Source organism: Corapipo altera, unplaced genomic scaffold (genome assembly GCF_003945725.1).
Source record: "Corapipo altera isolate COAL_440 unplaced genomic scaffold, ASM394572v1 61411, whole genome shotgun sequence".
Lineage (NCBI taxonomy): Eukaryota > Metazoa > Chordata > Aves > Passeriformes > Pipridae > Corapipo > Corapipo altera.
In genome coordinates, this window is record NW_020884875.1 from 22,838,458 (window position 1) to 22,852,191 (window position 13,734).

General features: G+C 38.3%; 1 protein-coding gene across 18 annotated transcripts in view; it reads left to right on the forward strand.

Moving 5' to 3' along the window:
• The window catches only part of CNTLN (centlein), a 265,942-nt gene extending 252,778 nt beyond the window's left edge, over nt 1–13,164 (forward strand). For 8 of the 18 annotated variants that reach the window (XM_027634384.1, XM_027634388.1, XM_027634372.1 and 5 more), the window contains 4 exons: nt 928–1,005; nt 5,130–5,220; nt 6,044–6,086; nt 6,952–8,422. In XM_027634384.1, coding sequence (XP_027490185.1) covers nt 928–1,005; nt 5,130–5,220; nt 6,044–6,086; nt 6,952–6,988 — 249 coding nt within the window. In that variant the 3' untranslated portion in view covers nt 6,989–8,422. Of the gene's footprint in view, nt 1–927; nt 1,006–5,129; nt 5,221–6,043; nt 6,087–6,951; nt 8,423–8,981; nt 9,064–9,316; nt 10,458–11,427; nt 12,385–13,021 lie in introns of those variants that run through there. The other 10 variants (XM_027634383.1, XM_027634391.1, XM_027634374.1 and 7 more) reach the window with 9 other exon arrangements.
• Nucleotides 13,165–13,734: the final 570 nt, after the last annotated feature.

Below are 13,734 nucleotides of genomic sequence, written 5' to 3' on the forward strand. Positions count from 1 at the left end.
TCAAATCACCCTCTATTAAATAGATACAGTAATAGGATTTCTTATCCATATTTATTTAGGACTGATCAAATAATACATGAAAAAGCCCGTACAGTTGCTTTAATAAGTGTCTAGGAGCTGACCATTATTGGCCTGTAACAGTACTCTGGTGATGACTTAGATTTAATCTTATTGGAGCTTTGTATTAAAGAAGCTACAAAAGAGAGTTTTCACGTTGGTTAAACAGCAGTGCATGGTATGTATATGCACTGATATGGATTACATTCATGAATACAAATATAATGGACTGATCCCTGCCCTGTTTACTAACATTTATACATATATGCCCTGTAAAGCGATTCTCTTTGGCAGAATTGTTCCATACTTACCTCATTCTCAGAGTAATTTTTATATCCTTTATCTTTTGTTGTACACTGTGCATACATGTGTAAAACACAAATTTATACATATATACCCTGTAAAGCAATTCACTTTGATGGAATTGTTCCATACTTACCTCATTCTCAGTAATTTCTACATCCTTTATCTTTTGTCATAGTTGCCACTGTGCATACATGTTAAAACACAAATGTACTTAACTATAAATAGAAAACAAATTTAAAGCACAGGTGATGAATTTACACTACACATACACTACATATTCTATTTATCAGTGCATAGACTCAGGCACCGTTATGTTGAACTCATAAAATTTAGACGTGGATCACACATACACCTGTATATTCATATAAAGAGAGCATATCATGCATGTTTTTAGGGACATGCACAGGTCAGGGTGGGTTTATACATTTAACAGAGCACTGATACTTGGTGGATATGCTTCAGATCACTAATTTTGCAAGCATAGTTCCCACTTCCACATGCTTTTTTAATGTATACCCAATTACACGTTTCCTTTATTGTTTCTTATGTGTTTCTATTTTTTAGGAAACAGCAAAGGCAAAAATGGAATTTGAAACAGATAAAGAATGGCTGCAGCGTATACAGAAACTTATGGAAGCACAGGTACTCAATTTTGTATCTTCCCTTAATGAATTATAATTTTGTACTCTGAGTAGCTAAGTGTTTTTAGGTTGTAATTAATACATTTCATTTGTTATTATGTTGCCATTGATGGTACCAAACTATATTGTGATAAGGCAATGTGAAATCCTTGTTTCGTAGCGTTTTGTTTTTATTTCTTTTAAGGGAAGAGTCACTGCATAAAACTGAAGAGATGTTACTCTAGGATTTCTGATAACTTAACAGCTGAAACCAGTGAAACAATGCTGGAGAAAACCAGCACAGATCTTGGCAAATGTTAATTGAATTATTGAAACAGTGTGTACTGCTTGCTAGAGTGAAAATGATCCATTCTCTCATACCTCTTAGGAAAAAGAGACTTTTTTTTATGTGCCTTTAAAGTTACTAGTTGTTATGGACACCTGAGGAGTTCATGGGTTTCAATGACCTTTTACTGCGGACCTGTTTCTAGTCAATTCATGTTTTCCTCATAGCCAGACAGCTGTTTATTATCGTGTCTTCTCGCATTCTCTACAATATTTTCTACTGAGACCTCGAGCAGCTTGTTAGTGGGAAGTAAATATTGATTTGGCATCCTGTCAATGCAGAAAGAATGAAAAAATTTCCACCAGAGGCCCCTCAAACATTTTCCTATCGACATTTTCTGGGCAGAGAGGAAAGCTGCATAGAGGATGACAAGTCTGAGACTAGTAGAAATCCCTGAGGGGTCCATTGAGACTGCTGCTGTGACCTGTGTGATACTTTTTCTTCTCTTTCAAGTCTTTTTTTTTAATACACACAGAATCTGCTGGGATGCTCCCCTCTTGTAAGTGATCAAGGGCAGTTTATTGGCAGGTGAGAGCCCAGCTTTTGTAGCCATAGTCAGCTTTTGTTTGGACATCACTGACAACATGTACCGACTCTTGAAACTTTTCCATTATATTTTTAGTTGTCTCCTTTATTTAGATGATGGGTAGCTGATGTCTGGAAGGAAATAAAATTTGATTTATAAATACAGTGTTCATAATGCATATTCACTAGCATGGGTCCATTAGTGATGTAGTTAATAACAGTTAAGATTGCAAATGATTGAAAATATTTTGAAAACCATTTCAGGGGAACATACACATCATACATTTTATCATTAACAGTTTTTGTGTCTAGATTGTATCTTGTGACCAGATTTTAAGAAATGACAGGTTTTCCCTCTTTCGTTATCAAAACTTACTACCATTAAGACTGCGTAATTGCTGCAGCAGAGGAGATGGAAATACAGTGTGCTTTTACTGGCTTTGTCAGATACACTGGCATTTTAATTAAACCTCATGAAACTCAGCAGTAAAAGCACAATTATTTATATTCATTTAATTGCCTTAATTTTAAGAATTTTTTTCAAAAACTATACATTTCAAGATTTTGTACATATTACGAGCTCTAAAGCAGGAATCAGATTTATGGAATACAATGAAGACTTCTTGCTCCATCTTTTGTTATCATTCTTTGGTAAATCACTAAAAACGTCATAGCAGAATTTTATCACTTCTCTTTATCTGCTATAGACAGACAGCAAAAACCAGGGCATGGAGAGTGAAGGAATTATTGACTATGAAATAAGCTATATTAGGATTGCAGATGTCAGCTAGGGATAGAAGAGCTCATTGCTCTTAGCTGTGTAAGTTTGTGTACAAGTAATTGTGATTTTCAGTGATTTTTGCTCCATCTTGTGGGTTCCTCAGGAGGAACACTGAGGGTGCAAGTAATTTTGTGGCAAGCAGCCCATTTTTAGAATTGTGAGAGGATTATAGTGCTTTTTAGGAGCAGCCAGCTGTGCTTTTCATTTCTGTACATGTTAAAGCACATAGATGGAAATTGTTAAGATTTATTCCTTTGTATTTGGGACCAGCTCATGGAAGAGCTATATGCCCTTTAAAATACTTTACTCATATCTTGTAGAGCTTGGTTGTGGTTTCTTTTAGTAAGCTTTGGTAACTCTTCTGATCAGAAAACTAAAGCAAGCTCATGCTGAAAGGTAAGCTTTCTGTCAGACTTTGCTTATAACAGACTGGCTACTTAGTGTTACATGTTGGCAAACTGTGTACCATTTGCAATCTTGAACAAAGATGCAGGATTGCCCTTTTCTGTTTTTCTGAGTAAAGGTTCTGTTGAAAAGTGCATCAGATCTCCTAACACTGCAGTTTGATATAGTGTCTATTTGTACCATTGAGCCCGGACTTTGGAACATAATTGCCCAGCAGTATTGATTTAATTGCCTAGGTTTATTTGTGGACTCCTAATTATTGACTGGAGGTAAATTTAATGGAGAAACTTTTATGAACACTGGGAAACTGCTGCTATTGCTGTTGTACATAATGAACTGCATCATATCCCTTTAGATCATTCTTCAAACTAATTTTATTCCACTGTGACAGTACGATAACATTTAAAATGTCATAGACGTTTTATTTTTATTACTGACATACGCCATTTTACTGCTGCATTAGGATTTTGGAGGGGACTGAGGGAAGCACTAGTTGCTTTTTACTGTCATTTTATAGATTTTCCTAAAGTGTAATGATAAAGAATAGCACACCTCTATTTTCACTTCATCTGTACCTTTATTTTCCATACTCTTATGACTTGAAAATGTCTAATATCTGTCAGCTTTACAAGAATATTAATATTTTAGTGATAAATACTTTTGCATTCCTGACACTCACAGGCACCAGTCAGAGTTTGTGTCTTTATTTTATCGACTACTATAGAAACACATGTCAAGAAATTATACCACTGCTAAGAAGCTTATGATTTGAAAGAGACATCTCTACATTGGGATGTTATTACGTAAATATGGATCATATAATATGAAAGTACAGTCATGTTATGAATTTGACAGAGCTGGGAAAAATCACTTACTGTCTAAATCTACATTTGAATGACCAAGAAGTGTTTTTTTTCTGTTGCTTTTCTGTATTTATATGGTAACATCCTAGACTGTTTTCACTAAAGAATAAAAATAAATCATCTTAATAATTGGCATTAGGATAAAAAGAAAACGGTTCACTTGCCTATGAAGAACCTGAATGTGGAGAGGCTTCACATGAGTGCATGCAGATAGCTGCTACCTGAATATGGGTAGAGGTATCAGACTCATTATGCATTACTATTTGAGCTCAGGAAAAGTTGGGAGAGGTATGACAATATAGACTTTTGAGCTTTCAATGGTTTATGGTATCTGGGAGGGAACAAATATGGTTATCTCAATATGTTTGTGCGTTTACTGCTTGCAAGGCAAGTGATGGGGCTTTTACCCACTTTATGCCTTACGTCTGTGTGTGTGTGTCTTATTAATTGAACCTAGCTCTCTCTTTTTACAATTATAAACACACACCCCAAAAATCCCCAAACAAAATAGCAGTCTTCTCTATTTTTTTCTCATCATAGGAAACTTACATAGCTAAAGCAAGAGGATGACTTTTTTTTCATGTAACTTAAACATGATTTCTTATGCCACTCTCAGCTTTCATTCATTGTGACTGATTGTAGGGAACACCATCTCAGAACAATCCATTAATAATTTCGTATGTGAGTACAGCATGTCAGCCCAACCCAGATTGCTGCCTGAAGTCTTCAAGAACTATTTTTTAGTAAAATGCAAACATCTATCTAACTTTTCCAAGCAGTGAAGCAAATGACAGCATTGATTTAGTATGTCCCTATGAGATCTGCTTGCCTTCTCTCCCTTCTCATGTACTCCTAGGGATATCACATAAACAAAGCTGCCTAGTAAAATCTTTACTCTTTTGACTTCATTATGAATCTAAATATCATATTCCAATGGTGAAAACTTCCACAAAGGCTCCCTTCCCTCTGTTCTGTGGGCATTCTGTAAGTATGTATGTAACCCATTCCTAGAACGGGTTTTCGAACAGTATGTTCACTTGTCATCAATAGGGATTTTCCCCAGCCCCTTTTTAGGATTTACACTGGCTTCCCAATACAGATTTGTGTTGCTGTCATCTGGGAATGGACACTAACAGCTATGGTTGTTTCCTTTCAAATTCTTCCAGTTGGAACTCACCTGCTTTGCTTTCATTAGACTGTCTCCAGTCTGTCTTTTCTTTGAACAGGTCTCTACTCACTGCCTGTCCTCTGATCACACCCACATATTGACCCGTGCACAAGCAGCTGCACACACTCACCACTGCAACTCATCACCAGGTATTTCAAGTACCTATACCTTAAAAAGCAGCACCAGGGTAGTCTAAACCATATTGTGGGCACCATTAGCATTGATATCAGACTATCAGAAAGTAACCATGATTTTGTTCTCACTACGAGAGTAAGAGCTTAGTCCTGTGCTTTGACAATCCACTACCGTATAAATCTGTGTTTTATCTCATACACACAAGCAAAACCATGTTGCATCACTTGTTCTGAACTGAAAACGAGGAGAAATTGGCTTGATTACTCAGAATAAGAATACAGATGGGCCCACACATCTTTATATAATCATGTATATACAGTCATCACAAAGCAGAATAAGAACAAGGAAGTCAGGAACAACAATGAAGTGAAACATTTCTCTTAGTTATTTTTTTTGAAATTTGACTTTTTATTTTATGATGAAATTAGGAGGCTTTGGTTATTGGCCTGAGTTTCTAGTTTTATTTCATATTATTTTTTTGTGGTTCACTTACTTCAATTTAAATCAGCTCTGCAGTGCGTTTGAATAGTTTTCTTGGGCAAGTGTATTATACTGATGATCCATATGGGGAGATTTAAAATAGTTGTAACCACTAATTTATGTACTCTAAAATTTAAATACCTTTATGATAGCACATTTTAGATTTTGTAAAGCAGAAGACAAGTAATGCTACACTCTGCGAATGGAGACACTATGTCTCATCAGAACAACAACATTGCCTTGCATTCATTATAAGTCTTTTCACGGGCAAATATGTGTATGTTTATACACTTGTGTTGAGGGAGACTCAGTCATGTGGTGTAAGGTCGATAAGTATTACTAGTTAGTTTTTCACAGAAGGGATATCCAAAAGAAGCAAACTTAAGGTCAGAATAAATAGGTGAGAGAAACAGAATTAACTGTCACCATTTCTGACTTTTTAGGATCATATTACCTTACATATACCTATACACCAAGGTATCTGTCTAATAAGTTGTGTAAGAAATATGCCTTTCATTCATATGGATTTCTAGTATCAAAGAATAAATCTGTAAGTCTGGAAAGATGTATAAATAAATCAAATTCTTTAAACCCACAGGTAGTGGATTTAAAGCTTGCGCTTTCAAATGTTGTGAATTTATACAAGTCAATTAAATACTGCTTCTGTTAAAGCCTACCATAATGTACTGATTTAGGATCACTGCCCATTCAGTTAAATGGATTGTGGTACAGATAATTATAAAGCATTTGAAAGAAGTGTATTAAAATATCTAACTATCATGGTATAAACAAGTTTTGACTCTTTAGGTGTGCACTTAGCACTCACTGAACTTCCAAAGCCTTCCCCAAGCACATGGCAGGTTTGGAAGCTGGGATAAATAGAGACATCTTCAAAAGTTGTGAAGTCCTAGACAAAAATGTAAAGGAAAGCTTTCCAGTATAATTACAGAGCCATCATTAAAAGCAAATCTTACAGGCTTCTATTAAAGATGAAGACTCTAGAGATCATCCAGTTCTGGGTGTCTGTATAGAAAGAAAACCAGGTAGAACCATACAGCACTTTCTCTGAAAACAACAAATGTTGAAAGAATGACATAATGTTCCACTTCCAAATGCTCTTGATTTAAATGAGTCATTTAAATGGAAAGGGTTCTTGAAATATCACTTTGCTATGACATGGAAGCCACAGAGAGAAGTGATCAGCAAGTAAAATTTAGGTAGAATTATATGAGCCAGAGACATCAATAAGAAACCATTCATCTCAGGCACAACATTAAGGAGGTGAAATCTATCAGAAATTAATGAAGTCAAGCTAGGCCAGAAGAATTAGAGACTTTGAAGTAATGATATAGTGTTCTCGTAGAAAACATATTTAGACAAAGAGACAGAGCAATTAGAGTGAACAGGATGCTGTAGTCTGTGTTTTTAAAGCATGATGGCAAGTAAGTCTCACAGAATGTCAGGTAAGATTATGTCTTATATTACGCTGAATAGATTTGTGCTCAGTGAATTCGATCCCTCTATTCCCCCAAAAGTCATCACAATAGCACACAGGAGAAAGCTGACAGGTGTAGATGACTACTAGAAAATTCTTACCATAGGCATAAGTTATTTATGACAGATGGAGACATGTCTGACCAGAAGTACCAGCCCTTTAAAACTCCATTTCCTGTAGAAAAGGGAAATAATGTGTATTATTGTCCTTTTTCTGTAACTACAAAGTGACTGTTCAGCAACATGCAGAATTGCCATTATAGACACTTCACAATGGATGATTGCTATTGATAAGATTTTCCTTGCTACCATTCTAGACTTTTTTTCTGACTTGTTAGTAATTACAAATATCAGTATAGAGATTCATATCTGTATATCAGTTCACACATTACATCAACATTTGTATTTTATGTACTTTTATGTCTGGGGTTTTTATTTGTTTCTTTTGTAATTTTTGTTTCATATATCTAGGAAACAGGCAGTACTCCATCTGGTGTAGGTGCTATACAATTTTCTCTTTAAAATGGAATAAAGAAGTGAAAAAATAAAATCAGGGCAGCAACACTGAATTGTGGAACTAGACAGGAGTTCTAGATGAAAAAGTATTGCATTCAACTACAGTTGTGAAGAGCACAAGCAGGTGATTGGCTTGTTTCACCAAATGCTATATTTTACCAAATTTTTTTCTGGTGGCCTTATTAAGGTAAAATTCTCTCTCCTTCTGATATGAGAAAAAGCTGTTAGCTTCTGGTATGGGACTGATCCCTCAGTCACCACTGGTCTCACTGGGAGTTCAAGGAAGCTGACAGAGCTCTGTGAAGCTGATAGAGACTTTTCGACAGTGAACGAAAACTGCCTTACTCTCCTCTGTGGCACAGCACTGGCCACTCTGAGTGGCGCTGCCATGACCAGTGTTCTGTACCACCTTTAAAAATACTTCCCAGCAAACAGTGAACTGACACATCAAGACTGTGAAAGAAAACCCCTTAAGCATTAAGGAGATGACACTGAAAAATATACCAAATATCTTTCTTTTAAGGCATCAGTTATGCAAATACATCTCTTATACAGAGGAATTAGAAAAGAGGGTTTCATTTTTCTCTGTAGATAACACAGAATCACACAATATTCAGAGTTGGAAGGGACCCACAAGAATCGTCAAGTCAAACTCTTAGCCCTACACAGGACCATCCCCAGGAGTCACACCATGTACTTGAGAGTATCATCCAAACACTTCTTGAACTCTGTCAGGCTTGGTACTGTGACCACTTCCCTGAGGAGCCTGTTCCAGTGCCCAACCACACTCTGGGTGAAGAACCTTTTTTTAATATCCAACCTAAACCTCCCCTGACACAACTTCAGGCCATTCCCTTGGGTTCCATCACTGATCACCACAGAGAAGAGATCAGTGCCTACTCTTCCTCTTCCCCTCATGAGGAAGTCATGACTGCAATGAGGTCTCCCCTCAGTCTCCTCTTCTGCAGGCTACAATTTTTTGGTATCATGTTTTAGAGAGGCAGACATTTGTGGCATATTCCAATTAATGCACTTGGAGGTTTGAGGTTTTATTTTACTTTGAGTGTTTTTTTGTGGTTTTGTGTTTGGTTTTTGTTTTGTTTTGTTTTGGTGGTTTGGGGGGGGGGGTGGTTTGGGGGTTTCGGTCTTTGTTTGTTTATTATACAAGTTTTCATGTGTGAGTCTAAGGCAATTGACACAGCACTGAAAATTATACTGGTAGTTCTGTCTCATCCTCCTGAGAGTAGTGAAGATACACTCATACTACCATTTCTGCATGCCCTAGAGGTGACTGTAACCTTTTATTGATCAGCTGATTGAAGATAAATGACAGAGATGCTGGTACTGCAGTTTACATCATTAACATGGTCAGTAAAGCATGAATTGTTCAATAAGGAGTTTATCTTTTTTCATTTTACTCTGCTTTTATATCATTTTTATGATAGAGAGCAAATTTTCAGACACTAACTGAGCAGATGAACTTTAAAGATCAGATATGTCTGTGTGTGGTAATTGTCAGAACTAAGTGTTATCTGATAGTTTAAAGATATTTAATAAATGTCTTTCACATGAGGAAAATGAAGTCCAATGATCATTTTTCTTACTATGTTTCTTTTTCAGTTTCCTTTTGCCTCACAATTAATGGATGTCATACTGGAAAAATTAAATGAGAAGAAGAAACTGGTAGAAGAGTACAGTTCTCTCATGAAGCACACTCTATGATATTGCTAAGACCTGTCTTTGCAAAGTGTGTCTTTCCTCTTCACATAAAGAACTGTCAATATGCGTGTTCAATACATACATAGAAACTATGAACTAATTAATTGTTGAACAAGAAGAATTAATTAAATTCCTATTAGGAAGCAGTGTGGTATTTGATTCCTGAAGACAGAAATTGCTTCAAATCAATGCAAAGTTCAAAATTATTTTTCTTTAAATGCATTGGCAGTGAACACTAGTGCAGGCTTTGTAGAGAGAAAATGTCTTTGTTATGACTAATATACATCTGTACAATTTTGAAAGCACAAAATGCACCTAAGTAACACCTGGTTGTACTAATCAGAACAGTAGAAGTAGGATTTACAGAGTGTCTTGGTGTAAATGCTAATTCACGTAGAAAATACATCTCAAAAGGAGAGAACTTCTCAGCCTACTACTTTTTTCTCAAAACTTACACATCTTGCTTTACTGGCCCTGCAAATTGCTGTATCTCCTGGGCAACTGGATATGGCGAGAAGTCTTTTCTTGACCCAAGAGTATAGAAGAGCAGTGAATGGTGCAGAACCCAATTATCTACTTCATGTGAAGACAGAGAGCAAAACAAAATCCTTAAACCCACTGAAGCCAGATTTATTCACAGGTATTCCTGAAATTATAACACTGCTAGTCTTTCTGAAAACTTTGCTGGAAAGGTTGCCAAATATCTTTCAAGATCTTTCTTAATCTTTTAAAGGTATTTTAATGGTATTTTCATTCAACTTCTCTAATTTGATAAACACAGATGAAAATGGAAATATCAGTCAGCATTTTTTCAGTGAAAAAAAACACCAAATGTATAGTTTGAGATATTTTTGTAAGGAGAATAAAAAGGGTGATATTATAAAGAGAACAAATTTTTACCTTTCACAAATGTGGAATTCTGTGTGCAATGAACATACTTGTTTTTACTGCTGATTTGATCTTTACTCCACCAGTGGAAGAGATGGTCTCTCGAAAATTGTTATTTCTGTAAAAGGATTAAAATTAATTATTTTGATGTTGTTTTATGAATATTTTAAAAATCCCCTTACACTAGAACCAGGCTCATTACACATGCATGTTACAAATTTCCTGAAGAACTGATTCTGGTTTCGGGAGAAGCATTAGCTCAAGGCTTTCAAGATGATATTTCCAAGAAAGCTAAACATGAAATATATTAAATGCAGTGCTGTTTTGAGCTAACTGTACCTACGAACAACCAGAAAAGCCACTCAGTCCGTTTTTCTTTTATTAAGGTAGTTTTCTATGCTGGTGCTTCCTGATATGGCCTCTAGATGGCAAACTTTCACAAAAAATGGGCTCAGTGCTGGCTGCCGTGAGCGGCCTGTGCGGACCCCTGCGCAGCCAGGCTGGAACATTTGATTACTGCAGCCCCTGAAGTGCTGTGACGGACAGACCTGTCCCTCGGGCAGCAATAGCTGATCTCTGTGCTTGTGAAATAAGTTGGCTATTTACAGCCATTACCATACAGTGCAGTGACACAAGGGTGAGACTCTAAAACAGAACAGCTTTTATACATATATATATATGTCTGTGTGTGTATGTATAAAAGTTGTTCTATACGCACACACACGTGTATCTATGCTCGCATGCGTACATGACCATACATACATATATATGAAATATACAGCATTGTATAGAGCTTCAAAGTTGTTTAAATGTTCTGACTCTCTCAAAAGGGTCACCGAGGCTCAGGCAGCTGTGAGTGAGGAAGTCTAGGGCATGTGAGCCGGCTGTACAAGGCAGGGATTCCTGAGTCCAGGAGCACACAAGCTGCAGCCCCACGACCTGGATGGCTTCATCAGCCATGGGGAGAGGAGGGGACATTGCCGGGAGCAACCAAGGGGAATTTAAATGGCTCTAGAGAGTGGGGCTGACCCAGAGCACTGGAAACAGGAGTGGGCAAACAGGGATGTGATACACTAGTGAGGGTGTCATGGCAGTGAAGGTGTCAACAAACAGTTATTTTGCAGAAGGTGTGCTGTGGTTGAAGAGCCATGTTGCCAGGTGAAGGAGCTACAGGAGGAAGTGAACAGGCTTTGTAGTATTGGAGCAAATGAGCAAGAGAGAGACTGATTACATTGAGAGATGCTATAGCCTCAAGACTCTCGGGATTCTCAAACCTCCACTGTAGTGGAGAAGCAGGTGGACTTGGAAGCCTACAATGTAAGTAGTTAAGGGACTGTTGGTCAAGAGTTTGTTAAAGATGAAGGATGGAAGATGATCACTGCACATACCAGGAGAAAGGTTCCTCCTCCTCAGAATCTGACAGGTGGAACTGGTGCCTTCTAGAACAGGTATGATGCTCCAGCACTAGAAGGCCAGACAGCTGATGAGGTGGGCAAAGGTCCTTCTGGGATAGAGGGCCTCCTGAAACCACCACCTGTATCCTGCATCAAGACCTTCTCTGTCAAGAGGAAAAGCAGGATAGTTATTATAGGAGACTCCATACTAAGAAGAACGGAAGGCCTGATATGCAGACCAGACCCAACTCACAGGGAAGTCTACTGTCTCTCAGAGGCTCAGGTAAGGGACATTACTAGAAAACTCTCTAGTCCAGTAAGGCCCTGTGATTACTGTCAGCTATTCGTTGTTCAAACTGGCAGTGACGAGATAACAAAGGGCAATCAAAAGAGACTTCAGGGCCCTGGGATGATTGGTAGAGGGATCAGCACAGGCAGTGATTTCCTAGATCCTTCCAATAACAAGGAATAATATTGATAGGAATAGGCAGATCCATCAGGTCAACAAGTGGCTCTGAGGTTGGTGTGACTGGAAAAATTTTGGGTTTGTTGCCCATGGGATGATCTACTCAACACTGGTCTCCTGACACCTGACAGGATGCACCTATCTCAGAGAGGAAACAGAGTTCTAGCACAGGAGCCAGCGAGGCTTGTGGACAGAGCTTTAAACTAAATTGGGAAGGGGAAAGGGACAAAACTGGCCTTGCCACAGATGAACGATGGGATGCTGTGCCAAAACTCAAGAAAATCAGCACTCATAGGATCCCTCAATCTGCCTCAGGAGGTGTTGGCTACAATGTACCATGCCTGAAATATTTCTACGCTAACACACGCAGCATAACAAACAAACAAGAGGAGCTTGAAGCTTTGACCCAGTCCCAGGGATTTGACATCACTGGCGTAAGTGGACCCTGATGGGATGAGACCTGTGACTGGAGCTGGATTGTCCTGTTAGATGGATTTGTTCTTTAGGAGGGATAGGCAGGGCAGAAGAGGTGGAAGAGTGGCAGCGTGTGTATGGAGCTCACAGTTGGGAATGGCACAGTTGAGAGCCTCTGGGTAAGAATCAAGGGGAAAGAAAATAACATGGATGTAACTGTTGGAGTCTGCTATAGACCTCCCAGCCAGGACAATGACACCAAAAAATTATTCTTTGAGGAACTAAAGGACACTTCCAAGTCAAATGCCCTTGTCTTTATGGGGTTCTTCAACTTACCAGAAATTAAAAGGGAGCCTCACAAAGCTGGTACAACCTAGGCCAAAAGATTCGTAAAAAAAATGATTGACAACTTTATGCAACCAGTCCTATGGTCCTTTCTGACAGGTCCTTGCCAACTAGGAAAGATACTGTCCTTGTCAAGAGAGTGGATATTGTGAGTGAAGTGGAGATTGGTGGCTGTCTTGGCCACAGTGACCATGAAGTGATCGAGTTTAAAAACTCCATTGACAGAGGAAAAGTGCCAGTAAAACCTCAACTCTGGACATGAGGAGAGCAGACTCCAGGCAGGTGCTGGGGTCCGTCAGTGCTGGTCACTTTTTAACCATCACCTCGTAAGGGCACAGGAGCAACAATTCCCAAATGTCAGAGGTCAAGCAGGCGAGGCAGAAGGCTGGCTTGATTAAACAGGAATCTTCTCTTGTAAATAAGACAAGAATGCAAGGTGTATGCCCAGTGGAAGCAAGGTCAAGTCACATGGGAAGAATTCAGAGATGCTACTTGCTGCTACAGGGAGAAAATCCCTGCAGCCAAAGCCCAACTGGAGCTGCAACTGGCCAGAAATGTGGGGGACAATAAAAATTGTTTTTTCAAATATGTTAATGTCAATAGGCAGTATAGAAATATCATTGGCCTGTTACAGGATAAGGATGGTCATCTCACAAACAGGGACAGACAAAAGGCAGAGATGTTTAATGCTTTCTTTGCCTCTGTCTTCAACACTGATGATGGACCAAGGGGATCTCAGTGCCCTGAGCTGGAGGACTGTGACTGCGAGAATGATCTCCCAGTCAACTCTGAAATTGTGCGGGATCTGCAGC